The sequence below is a fragment of the Myxocyprinus asiaticus genome, chromosome 5 (genome assembly GCF_019703515.2).
Source record: "Myxocyprinus asiaticus isolate MX2 ecotype Aquarium Trade chromosome 5, UBuf_Myxa_2, whole genome shotgun sequence".
Classification (NCBI taxonomy): Eukaryota; Metazoa; Chordata; class Actinopteri; order Cypriniformes; family Catostomidae; genus Myxocyprinus; species Myxocyprinus asiaticus.
The window spans coordinates 2,669,617-2,691,128 of record NC_059348.1 but is presented as its reverse complement, the minus strand read 5'-3'; the positions used below and the strand labels follow the sequence as shown (position 1 = coordinate 2,691,128).

The window sequence follows — 21,512 nt, the reverse complement described above, 5'->3', positions numbered from 1 at the left end:
GAGACTGTTATACTATCTGGTTATAAGTCCCTGATTCCAGGGTGGTGCCCCGTCAATGTTAATCCTTATTAATATTCTATTGATTTTGGATAATTGATAATTATCTTTGATGATTGTTGAATTTGAATGATCAATAAGCTAGTGTTAATTTTAATTAATGGTTCATCGATGTTAATGATTAGCAATTATCTTTGATAATTGTTAATTTAAAGGATTAAAAAAAGCTAACATTGATTCTCATCAATGTTCTATTGATTTTAATAATTAATAATTGTCTTTGATAATTATTAATTATTGCTAATAACCAAACCCGCTCCTAAACGTAGCGCACTACATTTACTGGAGCCCCATATGAGGTTAATGAGTTAGATTCACTTAATTAATTTAAATATTAATTAATAACTAAATAAATCATTATTAATTATTTCTGATAGTAACACTGATCTAAACAACCAGTAAAGCCCTACAATGTACAGGAAAGGAAAGAACTACATAGAGAATTACTGGCTGCAGGATGTAATGAATTCACAATTACAAGTATTTTAAATATAAGACAAGTTAATGGAAAAATTATAATGGCAGTTATTAAATTAATAAGAATCAGTGGACTTAAAAACAAGATGTAAGAAATCATCCATTTAAGCCTACACTGAATTCAATTCACAATGTAGTACAGGAGGTGGCGGTATGCACCTAAAAAGCTGGTTTGCAACCCGCCATTAAACCCACTGAAGAAGAAGTTGGCGCAAGATATCGTAAGAGTCGAATCGTTTTACCATCATTCAAGGAGTTTGGCCGAACTCTCAAACACATCGCGATATTTGGCTGTAGTTTACCTGCGTTGACCTAGGTGAGTAGTTGGTTCCAAACTGTCCTAATGTTCGATATAAATCCATCATCAGATTTAGCACCTTTACATTTCATAATGCATTATATCTGTCCGCTCATCATAGGCTACCGTTGTATTCAACTGATTTAAACCAAATACAACTGAAAAGCTAGGGCGAGGAAATGATTGATCATTGTTCATATCAGTTACTGATAATAGTCGCCGTTGGCTACTAAATTACGGTTTAAGGAATTCCTATTTAAATAGTTTGCAATACAAGTTTATCCCATTACAAACTACGTGAATTAACCATGGTTTTACTACAGTAACCGTAGTTTAATTGTGCTATTTGCAGTTAAAACCAAAGTAACTACACAATTTACCCTGGTTTTTACCACAGTAACCATAGTTTAAATATGGCATTTGTAGTGCAACCATAGAAATAATACATGGAAACCAGAAATATGGTTCTAAAAATCAGGATCATTCTGCCAAAAAATAAAACATGGTGACTACAGTTTCACTATTGTAATAACACCACGGTTAATTTGTGGTACATGTTACATGGTTAAAAAAAAAAAAAAAGGTCATGGTTACTGTACTTCTAGTACAGTACAGTGAAGCCATGGTTATGTTCATAAGGGGAAACTATTTTTGCAATTGAAGTGCTTGCCTACATCAGTGAACACATTGCATAGATGTATATGGGTCATTCAAATAAGGTTGTGTGGGGTGTTAAAATAAATCTTTTAATTATACTTATTACATTTCTAACGTTTCTCTTTATGTCCTGTTTGGTTCCATCCATTTTTGAAAAACCTTTATATAATTTTCTATAAAAAGATTTAAAGACTTCAAAAATGTCATGTGGTGTAACCGTGAAGTAAATTAGTATTAAATAACTTTCCTTGCACATTGAATACATGAGAGAGTATAAACAACTTAATCATTAATTTCATTAAAGTTTTCCAACACATTTCCCAAGGTAATAAGTATTATGAATTTGAGTAAAAAATTATCAAGAAGTTTTCTCAGGGTTACACCACATGACCTGAACAAAATGTGCCTTTTTAAGTTTTTTTAGACCCTCATCTTGAGAGGTCCTCTCTGTTTTATGATTTTTGTCAACATAAACTAAATATTTCCAGCTTTTCATAAATTTTTCTTCTGCCTAATAGTAAAGGCAACCCCACAGTTTTATGTAAAATCCAAAAATTGTCATGTAATTTAACACAGCTGTCATTCTTTCTGTTTTGCAGTTACTTCAGACTGCAGAAACACGTACACATGGCACCTGGAACCACAAAACGCCAGTGCAGTTTTTGCAATCAAAAGATTGGCAATGCCTCCAAAACATGCTGTCACTGCGGGATGAAGGTTGCACAAAAGAAGAAACTGAAGGCCCAAAAAATTAAATACAACAACCAGTGGGCTGCCAAATTGAAAAAAGATCGCAATTTTAGCAAAGTAATGAATTCTGTGGACTTGCTTGTAAGTGTTATTGAGTTATTTTTTTAAATCATTATCAAAGTAACAATATAATTGTCGGAGGTGTAGCCCAGAGCTCACTGGTTCATGTCCCGATCCTCTTTCTCTGGCTCTACTTTTCTGTCAGAACAAAAAAATGACCAATACTATACTGATATTTACAGAACATTTACCATTCTTTCAATAAAGCTTATTGTTAATTTGTTCAAATTAATAATTCCTGAAATTCTCTTACAGTAGTTTGACAGTATCTTTATTGTTCAAAGCATTTTGTTCTCTCTTCTCAGCTTCATAAGTTGGAAGTACTTGGTGTCTTCCCAATGCTGTTTATAACCAAACAGAGAGGCCGGCAGCGCTCCTCAGGAGTTTTGATGAAAGACCACTTGATGCAAAGCCATCCCTCTCTGCCAGCCATGCAGCAACTGTATGACACTATTGTCAGAGGTATTTATTTGTACCTACCAAGCTCCTCTCACTATGTTACTGAGGGTCACTTTTGACCCATGACTTGCCTCAAACATTCTTATTATGATATCAAACTTTTTATATATTTTCAACACCAAACATTTTGTTATTCTGAATACTTTTAACATTTTTGGATAAATTACTTACCACATAAACTGGCAAAATCTTGCCATAATGTCTGTAAATAACAGCATGTGTGAATCTGGTATTGTTAAAATGCTACATATGGTTCAGACAATACTACGTCAAAAGTTTACCTGATACAGTAAATGCCCATGATAGCTTATTATTTTTACCTCTTTTTAAAAGTTAATTGCATCTATTTATTGTCAGGAGGTTCATTCAATGAAAGTGTTGCTGAATTTCAGCAGAACTTTGGGTTGTATCACTGCCTGATCATTATATTATTAAAAAAGTGCCTTTATCAGTTTCCAATGTTCTCCAAACAAAGAAATAAATATATATTTAACTAATAAAAAACATTGCTAGGGCTTAAATTCATTTATCAAGTCAGTTTTATTTGTTTAGCACTTTTCACAGAACAGCATGTTTCTAAGCCATTTATGTGGTGTAAGTGTGATTTAAAGATTTGTTGTACATTTGGAAGAGGTGTTAGGGAGGCCAGCAGGGGGTGCTCAACCTGCCGTCTGTGTGGGTCCTAATGCCCCAGTATAGTGACGGGGACACTATAGTGCTAAATGCACCGTCCTTCGGATGAGATGTTAAACCGAGGTCCTGACTCTCTGTGGTCATTAAAAATCCCAGAGCACTTCTCATAAAAGTGTAGGTGTGTAACCCCGGTGTCCTGGCCAAATTCCCCCCATTGGCCCTTCTCAATCATGGCCTCCTAATAATCCCCATCCGTAAATTGGCTCTGTAACTCTACTCTCTCCTCACCACCATTAGCTAGTGTGTGGTGAGTGTACTGGCATACTATGGCTGCCGTTGCAGCATCCAAGTGGATGCTGCACAATGGTGGAGGTTGAGGAGAGTCCCCTGTTCACTGTGTGAAGCGCTTTGTGTGTATTGTCCGAAAAAGCGCTATATAAATGCAACATTTATTCATTAAAAATGCAACATTCATTTGTAGTGAAAATGTATTTATTCATTTGTTGTTGTGGCGCACAGAATAAGGCCACATCCAAACTGATCTGTTTAAGTTTGAAAACTCTATTTCTCAGTTTTTGAATCATTTTCCGAAGAATAGAGAGCATTTTCAAAATTCTCAATTTTTGGTGGAGGAAAATGCTATTTTACGTGGATGAGAGGCATTAAGTAGATTAAGTAGATCTGGCGTAAAACCTGTGCCAAGTCAAATATGAGGATAAATAAATATCATGGATGGTCTGTTGTGGCAACCCCTAACGGGAGCAGCCGAAAGGAGGAGGCATTAAAGTAGCAAAATCAGTGTGTTTTCTTATGAAAACATATTAATGCTGATTATACTTTTGCGTTGGAATTCACTATTGGAATTAGTCAGTTATGTGAACGTTTGCTACATAACCCAGGGTTCTCCAAATTTCAGTATCCTGTAATCGTGTACACTATGCAGTGTTACTTTTAGTCAAATTTTGTTATATCGGCAATATTGAAATGAGATGTACCACACTGTGAAACCTATTTAAAAAGGTACAAATATTTTGGTGAATGTTTATTTTACTGTGTGCATGTAATGGATGTAAACACCTAATATTGCATTTGCTCCATTACTGATGCCCCCTTACAAAAAATATTTTATAATTCAAATGATAAAATATGCCATAAATAATTGATAAAACTGCACTTAATATTTAGTCTTTGAAAGAAGTGAATGTTGAGATTTTGCTGTTCTGATCAAAGAACAACTCCTATAGCAAGCAGTTACTGTTCGTATTTTTATTTTATTTTTCTGAGTAGAAAGTTCCTGTAAGCAGAGGTCTACGCAGTCTCTTCCACTCGATTTCCCAGCACCTGCTCCATTCAGCCTTAACTCTGCCCCTGCTAATGCTGGCACATCTGCTCTCACCCCTTCTACACACTTACTGCCAACTTCTACTCTGAGCACGTCCACCTGTATCGGTCCCACCTCTGCTGTACACATACCTGCCTCTGCTCAAAATGGTCATGGTAAACATTTTTGCTTATTTTTAAAAAAACTACAGTCAGTCAATTTGAATGCTATTTCTGTTGAAGTGGTTTAGATTGTCTAAAGATAACTTTATCTCTTAACTGAAAAAAAATCATTTTAATTATAGTTGTGCATTGTTGCAATCCAGATTGCAATCATAACGGCCAGGAAGTGTACCATGGGAAGAGTTAGGAAGGTTAGTCAGAATAAAGAAAAAAATAATTTTATTATTATAAAAAAAATCCCTGCTTCAAACCAGTGAAAAGTAATTTGAATAGTAGAATTCAGTTTTACTAGAAATACCACAGATATTGTAGTTTAACCATGGTTAATTGTCGTAAGGGTTGGGCAGTCTTGGATTGTAAACTAAATAAATAGGAATTACTTGAACCCTATTTACTAGTTAACGGCTTTATTATCAGTAATGGATATGAATATGATCAATCATTTCCCTGCCGTATCTTTTTAGCCAGATGCGTTTTTTTTAAATCAATGGAATACAACGGTAGCCTATGCAGAGCTGACAGATATAGCGCATTGCTGAAATGTTAAGATGCTAATTTGATTGATAAAAAAACTCAATGGATTTTATTTCAAACATTAGGACAGCGTGGGACTGAATACTCTCAAAGAAAAGGTACAGTTAAACTACAGTATTCTGTACGACACTTGGGCCACGCTCCTTAAATGAGAGTAAGTTGTATGTTTTTATATCTTAATTTTCATTAGATACTCTGTTTCTCCTTCCCTCTGCTCTTTTACAATGATATCATTAGTAAAATAAGATAAGGAGTATACAACCATACTATATAGCAGGGGTACTCAATTGGCGGACTACGGTCCGGATCCGGACCGAAAGACAATTAAATCCGGACTGAGCTCTGTAGCTTTGTGCTAGTTATCTGACACCTGGCTAAGTTTTTATGTAAGCATACGTGTATTCGCCCGCGGAGCAGGAATAAATAGCGTTCAGTGCTACTCACTTTATTCCTGCTCCGCGCCAGTTGCCTCTCTCCCCGCTATTGACACGAGGCGCTGCATAAAGCCTTATTTACTGTACGTACGAGTTGCAGGTGCGGTTATTTTAACAGTAGCGGAGATACCGCTACAGATACTGGCATCTTTTGCTTAAATACACTGCAGAAAACAAAAATTTAGTGACACTATCTTCATCTGTCTGATATGTGATTCAGCTAAGCCAGGTTTGTGTCAGGACAAGTTAACGTGCCGCCTTAAGACTATAACGTTTTTTCCATCTAAATTTAGCTTCATTAATCAGCATGTTACGAGCCTTTCATAATAAACAGATTTTTGTTCTAATTTTGTGAAAATTAAGCAGAGACGTCATCATGGCAAGGAAAGCCTATTTATCCTTAAATTAATCAAACAGATATTTAATGCTTCACTGTTATGTAAATTGTTTGTTTGTTGTTAGTAGATTCTCACTTTAAGGAAAATATAAACATGGTCCATTCAGGCTTTTACATTTTTATATTTTCTCTCTGAGGACACCCCTGAACCCACAGTACATAGGTATAGATTCTGAATGTAAAAATATTTCAACAAAACTAGACTGCTGTCATTCAGCTTCAAAACAAACTGTTGATCTTATCTTTTAATATTCACATCCAAGTGCCCTCGACTAATGAAATATTTTAATCTTTTGGTAGAAAAGATCTCTCAGACCCCACTAGCTGTCTCTGGGCCCCCAATGTCCTCATCAGGATTTTTTTTCTTTTTTTACAAAGTACTATTGCTGTCAACATGGCAAGTTATAAAAACTATTAAAAAAAAAAACATTTAAAAAAAAGATACATTATATCTTAGCCATATAACTACTGACACCATGTAAGCTACATACTATCTGGACCATTGCTGGGAAGGAAATGTAGAGACCGGACCTCTTGGAACTTTAATTGAGTACCCCTGCTATATAGGCATAAAACAACACTTGTTATAGCTGCAGAATTATGCAAAAAAAATTATGACGCAGCAATTTCATTGCCTAGTGTACACATGGGACAGTCAAAAAATTCAAATTACTGCGCTGAAACATCGACGGTGTCCAAGCATTAATTTAACTGGCACAGGCAATTATATAGAGGTTATACTTAAAGAAAATGTATTTTATGGTTTTCACATTCTGAAGGTTGTAGTAGGCTACTAGTGGTTTACTACTAGGGATGTCCTGATACCATTTTTTTTTAGAACGAGTACCGATACTTCGTTTTTGGTACTCGCCGATACAGTCCGATACCTGTTTTTTTTTTTTTTTTTTTTTTACTCCATATAAACAGTTTATTTCAGTTGTATCATCAAAATGGTATTTAAATAAATGAATTCATTAACTTAATCAAATTAAAAAATATCAATTAATTTATCAATACTGTTCTTTTTTTTTTTATCAAATTAAGTGCTTATATACAGAACCTCGCAGCACATTCCAAAATACAACATTGGAGTTTTATATGGTCAGATAAAGTGCTACATAACAGAGCATCACAGATGTTAGATACTGCTTAAGTATAATACAATTACTACTGATTTATTAGTAGTAGTAGTAGTATTACAGTGAATATTACATAACTTTACAGTAGTGAGATATTTCTGTAATTTCTCCTATAAATTTAGCTTTTATTTTGGTGGACCTTTTATTTTGAGGTGTTTCTGTGTTGTTTTGACCAAGGAGCACTGACGCTATGATGGCAGATTCCCACTCTGGAAAAGCCGGTTGCTATGTGACTCAAAGTGATTATTAAACCGCAATAGTCTGCTATTTAATTAAATAAGTATGTACCTCGTGCTACAATGTGAATTTACACTCCGTTTACTGTCATCTGCTACAAACAGAGCGCGCAATGCTCATGACAGTGTTTTCCCTGTATTAGACTTGGAGGAGCTTTAAAAGGTATGAGCAGCCTGCATCAGCACAACACTGTCTCCACACATTCACAAGCGCTCACATTTGAATTACATTCAAACTATACACCGATCAGCCACAACATTAAAACCACATGCCTAATATTGTGTAGGTCCCCCTCATGCTGCCAAAACAGCACCAACCCGCATTCTGAGATGATATTATGCAGAATAGCATTCTGAGATGGTATTCTTCTCACCACAATTATAGAGAGCAGTTATCTGAGTTACCATAGACTTTGTCAGTTCGAACTAGTCTGGCCATTCTCTGTTGACCTCTCTCATCAACAAGGTATTTCCGTCCACAGAACTGCCACTCACTGGATGTTTTTTGTTTTTGGCACCATTTGGAGTAAATTCTAGAGACTGTTGTGCATGAAAATCCCAGGAGATCAGCAGTTACAGAAATACTCAAACCAGCCCATCTGGCACCAAGTACAAGAGTACAAGTACATGAATATGGTATCGGATCCGATACCAGTATCGGTATCAAGAAATCCCTAATTGCTACAGGTCATATTTTTACAGTATATCCCATTATATGTTATAGGGCTGCACAATTAATCGAAAAACTAATCGCGATTATGACTCTCACGATTATGTAATTGTGAAAACTGACGATTACGGCATTCAATTTAAGTCTACTCCTGTTGCGATTATGGTTTCTATTTAGAATGTTTTTTTGCAGCGGTTGAGTTTCTAACCAATCCCAGACATGTGCGTTGAGCAATGAAACGGCAATGGCCAATCAGAGACGCAGTGATTCTACAGTAAAGTTCTGTCAGTAATGACAACCAATCCTTATGCGCAAGTTTTGAATAGTCTGACGTCCAGATGCTTGCTTTACAGTATTTCATCTTGGTTTGCGATGGCACACGAAAATTAGTGTTAAAGAAACATCACCTGACACTCAAAGAAGCTGTAGAACAAAGGAGCAATTTAGAATTATTTTCAATTTGTTAAATGTCGCCCCATTTTATTTATCATAGGTAAACAACCTGCAAACGAGCAACGCGACAAAACTAAAATGATCCCTGACCGATATAATCAAGGTACAGACAGGGTCTAAATAAGTGATTTATTGTGTTGTTTAAACAGCTATATTTATAATGAGAACATTTGTGAGTGCAGAACAGGAGAGTCTGAATATTGTTGGGTTGCCCAATTTTTGTGTACAACGTAAAAAAAAAAAAAAAGAATAACAGTTGTATTGATGTATTAAACAAGCTAAAATGTAGCGTTGTGGTGGCGGGGGCGTGGTCGAGCATTCGTCCGGAGAGAAAGCGGTAAGGGTGCACACACCTGAGCGCTATAATGTCTAACACCTGTTTCTGATTGCAGTAAGCACTGGGGAGAGCGATAAAAAGGGACCACGGCAGAGACAAGGGAGAGAGAGCTACCTGTCAGAAAGAGACTATGTTGAGTTTGAGCTAAAGAGTGTTATGCTGAAAAGCTGTTTTTAGTTTGTTTATTAAAGTCATACCTTTGAATTGAAGTCCCAAGTTCCCTGTGTCCTCCTTTCCATCCCATCATTGAAACGTTACACTGGTGCTGAAACCCGGGAGAATTGGAGGAAATACGCCGGCATGGAGTCCTCGCAGTTGGCGGAAGTCATCAAGACCCTTGCCAGTATGCACCACGCGCAATATCTGGCCCTGCTTGAGCTACACCAGGACCAGGATCACCGATTCCAGGAGGTGCTCCAAGCTTAAGCAGAGGACCGGCACGTAATCCGGAGCCTACTTCACCAGGAGAAAGCCCCGGCCACGACCCCGGACCCAGCAGCCCCCATTTGCCCTCATGAAGATGGGGGTCATCTGTCCCTTCACTGCAGCCCATCCCAGTACCCCGGAGGCGTGGAAATGTGCCGTCGAAGCCAGCTCCCCATTCGTGGGGGTTTGTTCCGCCGCCGGTTGCCCCAGTGCCTCGTCGCTCTCTCTCCCTCAGATGGATGTATCCGCCGACACAGGTGTGGGTGTAACACCTGGGCCGGCCTGCTGGAGATGCGGGGATCCAGGGCACTTCCGGGACCAATGTCCAGTGATGGAGCTGGGAACTGTGGTCCAGGTCCCCGACACTCCACGGGCTGTCCCCAGTGGAGCCGGAGCGTACAGAATACCGGTGAGTGTCAAGGGGAGTACACATCAAGCCTGGGTGTATACGGGCTGCAACCAGACCACTATACACCAATGTTTGGTTCAAGACGAGGCTTTGGTTAGTTCCCGCCTCACCCATCCAATAATTTTGGGAATTAATTGACCGGAATTTAAAAATGTATTAAAGGAATCTGTGTGGATGGGTCCTGTGAGAATGTTTTTAGATGGGAAATGTGCAATGCCTTGGCAGGGGAGGCAGAGCCGGGGTGATCTTTGTCGGCTCCACGTCAGGATGACGTAAGGGAGGGGGAGGCTTCGGCCCCTCCCGTCCTTTTGAGAATTTTCCGAAAGGGATTTCCCTCTAGAGCAGTCGAGACGTGAAACCCTTAGGCATGCCCTTGACCAAGTGAAAGTTATTGATAGTCAACGACTCCAACCAAACAACACACTTTCATATCCATATTTCACTATTATAAAAGAGCGGTTGTATAGAGTGATGCAGGCCACTCAGACAAAAGAGGATACAACCCAGTTGTTAATACTGCGGAGCCGTCGGGAAATGTTATTCCAGACAGCTCATTATAATATGATGGAGGATAACTTGGGGCAGGAAAAGACACTGAACCAACTTATGGCACGTTTATATTGGCCGGGCATTCGTGGGGATGTTTGCAGGTGGTGTGCGGCATGCCGTGAATGTCACCTGGTGAATCCGCCGGCTACCCCAAGAGCGCCATTGCGCCCCCTTCCATTAATCGAGGTCCCCTTCGAAAGAATTGGCATGTACCTCGTTGGACCATTAGAGTGGACAGCATGCGGACATCACTTTGTATTGGTTCTGGTGGATTATGCAATACGTTTTCCAGAAGCAGTGCCTCTGCGCAACATCTCAGCACGTAGTGTTGCGGAGACACTCTTCAAAATAATCTCCTGAGTGGGGATTCCAAACGAAATCCTCACTGATCAAGGCACTACATTTATGTAACGAACACTATGTGAACTATATGAATTATTGAATATTAAATCGATTCGCACCAGTGTTTACCATCCACAAACATACGTGTTGGTGGAATGATTTAATAAAACCCTGAAAAGTATGATTATAAATTTGTGCACGAGGATGCTAGAAATTGGGATAAATGGCTCGAACCCCTGTTGTTTGCAGTTCGAGAGGTCCCACAAGCCTCCACTGGGTTTTCCCCGTTCGAGCTGCTGTATGGTCTGCGGCCATGCGGCGTGCTCCACATCATACGGGAAACTTGGGAGGAGGGACCTTCAGAGAGTAAAAATGAAATTCAATATGTTCTTTTTCTCCCCGATTTGGAATTCCCAATGCACTAAGTCCTCATGGTGGCATAGTGACTCACCTCAGTCCGGGTGACGGAGGACGAATCTCAGTTGCCTCCGCGTCTGAGACAGTCAATCCACGCATCTCATCACGTGGCTTGTAGAGCACGTTACCGCAGAGACATAGCACGTGTGGAGGCTTCACACTATTCTCCGCGGCATCCACGCACAACTCGCTACATGCCCCACCGAGAGTGAACCACATTATAGTGACCACGAGGATGTTACCCCATGTGACTACCCTCCCTAGCAACCGGCCCAATTTCTTTGCTTAGGAGATCTGGCTGGAGTCACTCAGCACGCCCTGGATTTGAATTTGTGACTCCAGGGGTGGTAATTCAATATGTTCTTGATCTTAGAGCAAAACTCCACACTTTGGGTCAACTAACACAGGAGAATTTGCTCCAAGCTCAGGAACGTCAAAGCCGACTATATAACAAGGGTGTTCGGCTAAGGGAATTTGCACCGGGAAATAAATTGCTCGTATTACTCCCCACATCGAGCTCCAAATTACTCACCGAATGGCAAGGGTCCTTTGAGGTCACACAACAAGTGGGAGATCTCGATTTTGAGGTAAAACGAACAGATAGAGGTGACGCACATCAAATATGCCATCTCAGCCTCCTGAAATTATGGAGGGAGGCGGTCCCTGTGACGTTGGCAATGATAGTTCCGGAGAGGGCGAAGCTCAGACCGGAGGTGAACGTAAAAGCCAGTCATGTTGCCCCGGTCACTTGTGGAGACCACCTCTCACTGTATCAAGTCACAGAGGTTGCCAAGTTGCAGAAAGAATTTGCAGACGTGTTTAATCCTCTGCCAGTCTTACAAACCTCATCCAGCACCACATCGAGACAGTGCCTGGGGTAGTGGTACGTAGTCGTCCCTACTGACTGCCCGAGCACAAAAAGAAAATAGTTTGGGAAGAAGTAGATGCAATGCTTGATATGTGAGTAATAGAGGAATCCCACAGTGATTGGTCCAGCCCGGTTGTTCTAGTTCCTATGAGCGATGGGTCTGTACGGTTCTGTGTGGATTATAGGAAAGTCAATGCGGTGTCTAAATTTGATGCATACCCAATGCCTCATATTGATGAGTTGCTCAATCGGTTGGGCACAGCTCACTTTTATTCGACACTGGATTTGACAAAGGGTTATTGGCAGATCCCCTTAACGTCAATATCCCACAAAAAAATGGTCTTCTCCACACCGTTTGGCTTACACCAATTTGTGACACTTCTGTTCGCTTTGTTTGGGGCCCCGGCTACGTTTCAGCGCCTCATGGACTGAGTCCTCAGATCACACTCTGCTTATGCCGCTGCCTATCTGGATGACATCATTATATACAGTAATGATTGACAGTGGCACATGCAGCATCTGAGGGTTGTTCTGAGGTTGCTGCGACGGGCGGGACTCACGGCAAACACCAAGAAGTGCGCAGTTGGACGGGTGGAGGTACGGTATCTGGGGTTCCACGGGCAGGTGCGACCTTGCCCAAGACTCAAGACCAAAAAGGAGGTGAGACTGTTCCTGGGGCTGGCTATTATAGAAGGTTTGTGCCTAATTATTCGGACGTCACCAGCCCGTTGACTGATCTCACTAAAAAGGGAGCTCCAGACCCGGTCCAGTGGACGGAGCAGCGTCAACAGGTGTTTACGCAGTTGAAAGCTGCACTTTGTGGCAGACCGCTTTTACATTCACCTGATTTCTCTCTCCCTTTCATTTTACAGATGGACGCTTCAGACAGGGGGCTGGGGGCTGTGCTCTCGCAGGTGGTGAAGTGGGAGGAACGCCCAGTGCTGTACATTAGCCGCAAGCTCTCACTGAAGGAGACTAAGTAAAGCTCCATTGAAAAAGAGTGTCTTGCCATCAAGTGGGCCATCCTCACTCTCTGGAACTACCTGTTGGGGTGGGTCTTCACCCTCTGTTCAGATCATGCCCCACTCCAATGGCTCCACCACATGAAAGATCACCCGTTGGTATCTGGCTCTTCAGCCGTTTAGATTCGAGGTGGTTCACAGACCGGGGGTCGCGGACTTCCTTTCCAGAAAGGGGGGGGGGGGAGTGGTGGGCAGACCGGATGACTCCCCATCCTGAGTTGGGTGGTGGGGATATGTGGCAGCGGGGGCATGGTCGAGCGTTCGTCCGGAGAGAAAGCGGTAAGGGTGCACACACCTGAGCGCTATAATGTCTAACACCTGTTTCTGATTGCAGTAAACACTGGGGAGAGTGATTAAAAAGGGACCACGCCAGAGACGAAGGAGAGAGCTACCCGTTAAAGAGTTTAGTTTGTTTATTAAAGTCATACCTTTGAGTTGAAGTCCCAAATTCCTTGTGTCCTCCTTTCCCTTCCATCATTGAAACGTTACAAGCTTGTTTTGAAGTCAGCTTGTTTTGGATGTTTTGGACATAGAAAAAGTCTTGAACTTTAAATTTCACAGACCATCGTCGTTATCGCGTATTAGATTTAAATTAAGGAATCACACAAAATCACAAACAGGCTGATCTTACTTTCCAAAGTGCAACTGCTGTGACAGATTTGAGGCCAAATATGATTTAACGATGATCTTATGCGAACAAGATCCCAATACAGGATTTTAAATGCAGTAAGGAAGTTCAATCTAAATCAGCTGTTCAGTTTGACTATTGAATATGTCAAATATTGTTATTTACTGTGTGTGGACCAATAATTTAAGCAGTAAAGACACACATTGCATGTCTGTCAGTAGTTTTTGATTTTTATGCCACGTTTTTCAGGCTTTGGGAGTGTGTTAAATGTGTGAGGATGTGTATACATCAGCATGTTACATGAGACATAGGCATATTGACTGAAGTTAAAACTGATTTTGTCAATAGTGCAGAAAGAACCTACATAAATTTATTCACTGTAAACCATAGATATACCTTTATAATAATCTTTCGTAACATTAACAAATATTATTACAGTATTTAATGCTTAAAATAAACTGCAGCCCATAACCACCTGATGTTCTGAAGAACCTGCAAGCACATTTGCCTGACATCACAGTAATTTAATCTATTAGTCGTCAATAATAATCGCGATAACAATATCAAGGGCAATAATCGTGCAGCCCTAATATGTTATATAATATATCCAGTTATAACATGTTATAACATATCCAGCATTATTTTATTTTAGGGGGAAAAAAATCATTAAAATGCACCCAAATGATAATTTCACATCCCAAAGGTTGTAGTAGGTAGCTGGAAATATATGACCTGTAGTAAGTCCCTCTGGGAGTCTATTACAACTGTTGGAATGTGAAAATATAATGTGTGAATTTTTATCTAAAATAATTTAATACTGTGTCCGTATAATTGTATATATGGGACAAATATGACCTGTAAGTCAGTCATCCCACTGGTAGCCAACTACAATGTAATGTGACAATAACATTTAAAGGAATAGTTCACCCAAACTTGAAAAATCTCTCTTCTTTTACTCACCCTCTTGCCATGCCAGATGTCTTTCTTTTTTCTGCTGAACACAAACTAATATTTTTAGAATATCTAGGGTGAGAATCTGATCAATATTTGAGTCCTTTAGACCATTTATTTATAGGTGCACTCAGTAATTTTTTGATGTCAAAGTGACTTTCATTGGCATACAGTGACACCTAGTGGCCTGGATGCTGCATCATTCAAACACAGTAGTTGTCAGTTACAGATGCTTTAGTGCTGGCTCAAGTAAGAGCAGGGGAGCCATTACATTGATAAGTAAGCATCTACAATTCAAATGTCTCAAACAGATTAAAGATAAATTAGGAAGAGTCATTATTGTTTTAGCAGAAATTCAAAAGGTTGATTTTGGCTAATATTTACGCACCTAACGCTGATGATCAGGGCTTTTTTATAGACCTTGAAAGGATGTTGCAAGCCGCTGGCACCCCTCATGATATAATATTGCGAGGAGACTTTAATCTTTTGATGGACAGTCCTTGATCATAGTGAAGCATAAGTGTGTAAGCCCCCTAGAGCAATAGTGACGCTTTACAAGATGTGTAAATATCTTGTTCTTACAGATATTTGGAGACTTTTGAACCCATCTGGTAGGGACTATAATTTTTTTTCATCAGTCCATAAGATTTATTCTAGAAAAGAGATTATATATATATATATATATATATATATATATATATATATATATATATATATATATCCCCCAAGTCCCTCATTTCATCTGTTGTTGATTGTTCAGTTGGAAACATTTTAGTCTCAGATCACACCCTGATGAGTTTAGAGGTGTTGCCACATACGGAGAAAAATAATTCATATAGTTGCCGCTTTAAAGGGGTCATGATCTGCCTTTTTTTATTTTGTACTGTTCTCTGAGGTCCACTTATAATGTTATCAAGATTTTTACATAAAAAAAAAAACAACATAATTTAGAAGTAACAGGCTATTTTCTATCCTGTTTTGACCCTCCTCATCATAACACGCCGTTTGAATAGGCGTGACGGATTGTAGACTCGGAAGTAAACGCCCACTGGTATGATTGGCTAACAGTTTTGCATATTTAGAAATTTTCAACGCCCCCTTCAGTACACGTGTGGAATTGTTTTGAAAAACTTCCGATGTTGAGAAATGGCAGCCGGTGAAATTCAGCCATACATGTTTGAGCCAAAGTCTGATACCGATTCAGAAGACAACGAACCTGCACCTCAACTGGCAAGGATACTACAGCCTGCGACAGCATGGTAAATAATCATCTTTATTTATATTTATACTTTATGTATTTGTGAGGTAGTTAGCCTATTACATTATATTAGAGTTTAGCCGAAGACGCTACAGAAAGCTGTTTGTGTCGTTATGTTGTTAACATTTATGCATATTACACGTTTTATATTTCATTGGTTGTTGCATATGAAGTTTAGATACTACGCGTTAATACAGTTATAGCTGACCGAGGATAATTCTTGATAATTCTCTGCTACATGTAAACGAAGTATAAATGAATGTACCATCGTTTGTCAAGCTGTCGTTCTTATATTCATCGTCCATCATTTTCATTAAAGTAAAAAACTTGTTCCAAAGGACAACTGTGTGCCCACCGATGTAAACTTCTGCATGTATGTTTGACAGCCTACATCCTTCACAGATGGACGCTGCTGTGATTTAGGTTAAAAACGCATAAATACTCTGTACATATCAAACGATCTGTAATAACAGACAAAGCAATAGTGAACACGTAACACAGTTACTCACACTTCTGTGGTGCGACATTACTGTCGGATCCAATATAGTCGGCACAACATTGTCTTTTAGTTTCAGTCTTTCTGAAAATCCTGCGTCGAATTATGCCTTGTTTGTAAACGAAACCGCGGTAAAATGAAGGACCTAGTTCTTACTGATGCGGTCTGGAACTTCATTAAAAATAAAGTTCAACCACTCTTTCCTAATGTTGGGATCAGAAGGAAGGCAATGCAAAGACTGTGTTTTTCCACAACTTGGCAATGCACAGCGTCTTGTTGTCTTAGGAGCCATCTTTATCGTTTGGTTTCTGCGTAGACCTGCGTTTGCCTCTCTCGTTATTTACCAACTACATGCGTGAATCTGTGGGCGGGGCTAAACAGGCAGTGACGTAGAAGCAGGCGTTGATCATCTTCTGCGGAGGCGGTGTTTAGCCACACTATTACGTAATAAAGTGGCACATTCCACATCCTGTCGTTTTGGCAGATTGGCTTCAATATAAGCTGTTTTTAGACTAACGAGAAAGTTTTGAGTTTTGAAACTTACAGGATGTTTTTATAGTACAATGACCTCTTATATGTCAAAAGATCAAGGGAATTTTGATTTCTCAGTTCATGACCCCTTTAATATATCCCTGTTGCAAAATCCTGAATTCCAGCAAATGCTATAGGCTGAAATCAATGTCTATATGGAGACCAACTGGTCCTCAGAATCCTCTGTGGGCGCAGCTTGGGAGGCACTTAAGGCGGTTCTTAGGGGACGGATCATGCATTATGCCTCATTCACCAAAAAATCCAAAGCACGAGAACTCATGGAAATAGTTAATAAGGGAATATTAAAAGTGCTGAGGCAAACCTGAAGCGCCGAATGTTGTCTAATTGACCCGATTGAAATACAGATATAATACTGTTTTGTCACGTAAGGTGGAGTTTTGGCTATTCAGGGCAAGACAGTCATATTTTTAGTCAGGGAAGCTTTTGGCTAGGTATATAAAGCAGAGAGAGACTTTTTCTACCCAGTGAAATCTGCTGGTTATGAAATATTTACCTCAGCCATTGATATTAATAATGCTTTTAAAGAATTCTGTCTTGATCTTTATAGTTCCACATCTTCGTCTATTGATGAAGGACAAAGACCCAAGCGAGTGTAAGAGTTACCGTCCAATTTACCTGATCCGTTTAGACGTAAAAATACTGTCAAAAATTTTGGCTAACCAACTAAGTAAAGTTATGACATCTCTTATACATACAGACCAGGTGGGGTTTATTCGGGGTCATAGTTCTTCTGATAACATTAGGCGTCTCATCAATATCATGTGGTGAGTGGCGACTCCGGTCGCTGCCATCTCACTTTACGCTGAAAAGGCATTTGATATGGTAGAATGGGATTATCATTGAGCAAATGATCAATCTCTGGTCGCTGCCATCTCACTTGATGCCGAAAAGGCGTTTGATATGGTAGAATGGGATTGTCTTTTTAAGATTTTGGAAATATATGGGTTCAGGAATAATTTTATTGGATGGATTATGTTACTTTACAGACACCCGGTAGCGGAGGTACAAACAAATGGATTAATTTCAGATTAATTTACTCTGGCCAGGGCCCTCTTTCCCCATTATTGTTCTGTCTTGCCCTGGAACCATTAGCAGCCGTGATAAGAAGGGAAGGCGATTTTCCAGGGGTGGTGGCGGGAGGTATAGCGCATAAGATTTTGCTTTATGCAGATGATATTTTATTATGTATTCTAAAATTCAGCTACCTGCAACAGTCTCTCCCTATAGATGTCCCCCTTTCTTATTTTAAGCAGTTTGATAGCATTGCGAAGTCCTTCATTTGGAATGGTAAACGTCCCAGATTACATTTCAGTAAATTGCATAGGCCGATTGACAAAGGTGTGCAAGGCCTACCCAAGATTTTGTTTTATTATTATGCATTCAGTTAAGTTACACCCCGTTATCTCGCATTTGCACTCGGTATGGACAAAAGTGTCCAGAGTGTTTAATTCAGATATTTATTTAAATGTTGCCTCGAGCATATGGCTGAACCCAAAATTATGTATTAAGTAATTCCCCTTTCTGCTGGTCAGAGTGGATTTTGAGAGAGGTTAATACACTCCTATATGAGAGTGGAGTGTTGAGATCTTTTGAAAATTTGGTTCATCATTTTGGGATTCCCAGATCTCAGTTTTCTTTAGGTATTTACAGCTGTGCCGCCTGCTCTGTACTATTTTTGGGAGTAGCATAGAGTTTTATGTGTGACGTATTGGACACTCGGATTTCATTTTGCCCCAGACTTGTGTTTTGGGCGATGGGGCAGTCATCGATGTGGGGAATAAACACATAAAAAATTGTGTTCTGACCAGTGTAATGATCGCCAGACAAATTATTTTAAGGGGATTGATGTCGGCTGGAGTGCCCCCATTTCAGGAGTGGTGCACGGAGATGGGGAGGGTGGTGGCTTTTGAGGAAGACTGGTAACTTGGAATTGTTTGTTGGGAAATGGGGCAGTGGAGAGAGAGGTACAGGTATAAATGTGTGTGATATATATATATATATATATATATATATATATATATATATATATATAATACATACATACATACATACACACACTACCGTTAAAAAGTTTAGGGCACTTGCCTGAAATGTTTCTCATGATCTTAAAAACCTTTTGATCTGAAGGCGTATGCTTAAATGTTTGAAATTAGACAAAAATATAATTGTGCCAACATATAAATGTATTTAATTACAAAACTAACATTTAAAAAAAGAAAAAGAAAAGCAGCCACTAAGTGCCCAGCATATAGATGGGAACTCCTTCAATACTGTTTAAAAAGCATCCCAGGGTGATACCTCAAGAAGTTGGTTGAGAAAATGCACTTTGAAGATGCTAAAATATAACAGTTTTTATTTATTTTGGATTTTTTTTAGTCTTAACATAATTCCCATATTTCCATTTCTATTATTCCATAGTTGTGATGACATTACTATTATTCTAAAATGTGGAAAAAAGAAAAAAAAGTGACTTTTTAATGGTAGTGTGTGTATGTATGTGTGTGTATGTATGTATGTGTGTATATATATATTTTTTTTATTTTTGTGTGTGTTGTGTATATACTCATGTGTGACCACAAGCATGTTTGTTGAGGGTCAGGGCGGGGTTGGGGATTGGGAGGGGGAGGGGTAATAGTGGGAGTTAAATGTTTATTCTATGCATATGTTTTGCTTTCCTTTATTTACTGTATGAATCAATAAAAAATGTTAATCACACACACAAAAAAACAAGTTTTTGACATTGCACCAATGACATGAAATTAGGGGACAAACATTATTTGTAAATTATTATTTTGCTTTTTTTTTTTTTTTTTTTTTTCCACACTTGTTAGGCCTTGCACTAATGCCTGACTTGAGAAAACAAAATGAGTAAAAAATAAACATCTGTAAAGGTGGTGTACCAGCTGAAGGGGACAGGTTTTGTTTTTATGGCTGAAGTTAAGGACATATGTCACAATATTTTGATGATAAATTGTGCTGCTTTAGCTCAGATCACACACACACACACAAAAGAAATTATCCTGTCCTTTACCTGTAAGGCAGGCCTCCTTTATGCATTTGTTGATCATTGGGCATTACAATTTCAATTTCTCCCATTCATTTTAATAAAAGTGGCCCGTCTCTGCTAAATAGTCTCTGCCATCACACTGGCAGCATACTACAACCGTTAGAATGCCAAAAAAAAAAAAATGTTTGTTAGAACGTGCTAGCTAGTCAATTGAATGAACCAACGTTTTAGCTTAATAGGTGGACTTTTCAGATGGTCCCTTACGCATCGTAGGTGAATTTCGAATTTAAAACTAACTATACCCCGCTTATTTGTACACATTCAGAAATTTGGGAATGGGGATTATGATTTGTGCACATATATTATACTTGTGTTAGTGCTACACCCTTTTCAATAGACCCGCTTTCTCTCGTTTGTTCTCACGAGTTTACGATAGTCACATGCCGAACTGAACATACGTCATGCAGCGCCCGGCCCGCTCAATGTTAATACCCTTGTAAATATCTCTGCCCGACAGCTTTCATTCACAACCACATAGCGATCGCATTCCCACGGCAATATATGCTAACTCAATGCCTCCTACAAGAGAAGAGGACACGGATGAGCTGCAAAATGTATTAAAGGAAGGAAAAGAGGAAAACGTTTAGGATTAGTCGAGTATGAGCACTATTGTAAAGATGGAGTTTAGTGATCCAGATCCCTGCAGGATAAACAGTGGAGATACTGAGGAACCAAAAGGTTGGTGTCCATTCTGGATTCTTTATTAGTGACTGTTGAGGAACATTAAGATTCACATTAAGATTAAGCTTAAGGAGTTAGAAAATCAGGTAAAATAAAAATAACAAGGCACATGAAAATGGGGATTACAAAGAAGGATGACAGAATTTACCTTTGGCATAATATATAACGTAAAATCAGAGGCGCGAAAACCATATATGCAAGGTATGCAATGCATAGGGGTGGAGCAATCGGCCTCCTCGACCCCTTCAACATTACCCCCCCCCCAAGCTTGACAGATACGTGGGGCACAACATTTTGTTTTGCATACCCGCTCGGAAATTTGTAATTGCGCCCCTGCGTAAAATATGTAGGCTACTTGACCTGTGTTGCTTTGTGCCATAAAATTGTGGGCACTCTTTATTTCTTGATTATTTATTTGGCCTTGATTTAATTTTTGTCAATAAACTTTGTTTCAGACCAAACGGAAGTGAAAGAGGAAAGTCAAGAACTGAGTGAAGTGGATGAGAAACAGCAGCAGCAATCTCGTTTTATTAATGGAGAAAAATCTTCAAGTTGCTCTGAGACTGAAAACAATTTAACAAAAATAAAAAATGAAGATACTGAGGAACAAAGAGGTTGGTGTCCATTCTTAATTCTTCATAAATGACTGTTGTTGAACATTAAGAAAACAAAGCTTCAGGCAGTTCAATAGATTTGATGGTTGTAATTATAAAATAAGATAAACAAATAAATTATGGGCGACATGTGCAGTT

At 39.2% G+C, this 21,512-nt stretch overlaps 1 protein-coding gene across 3 annotated transcripts in view; it reads left to right on the top strand.

Annotated features, from left to right (window-relative positions):
- The first annotated feature begins 724 nt into the window (after nucleotides 1-724).
- LOC127440742 (uncharacterized) overlaps nucleotides 725-21,512 on the top strand; it is a 38,891-nt gene continuing 18,103 nt past the window's right edge. The window contains exons 1-5 of one of the 3 annotated variants that reach the window (XM_051697550.1): nucleotides 725-850; nucleotides 2,089-2,320; nucleotides 2,605-2,761; nucleotides 4,679-4,888; nucleotides 21,216-21,374. In XM_051697550.1, the coding sequence (XP_051553510.1) occupies nucleotides 2,117-2,320; nucleotides 2,605-2,761; nucleotides 4,679-4,888; nucleotides 21,216-21,374 (730 nt within the window). In that variant the 5' untranslated portion in view covers nucleotides 725-850; nucleotides 2,089-2,116. Of the gene's footprint in view, nucleotides 851-2,088; nucleotides 2,321-2,604; nucleotides 2,762-4,678; nucleotides 4,889-19,640; nucleotides 20,758-21,215; nucleotides 21,375-21,512 lie in introns of those variants that run through there. The other 2 variants (XM_051697551.1, XM_051697553.1) reach the window with 2 other exon arrangements.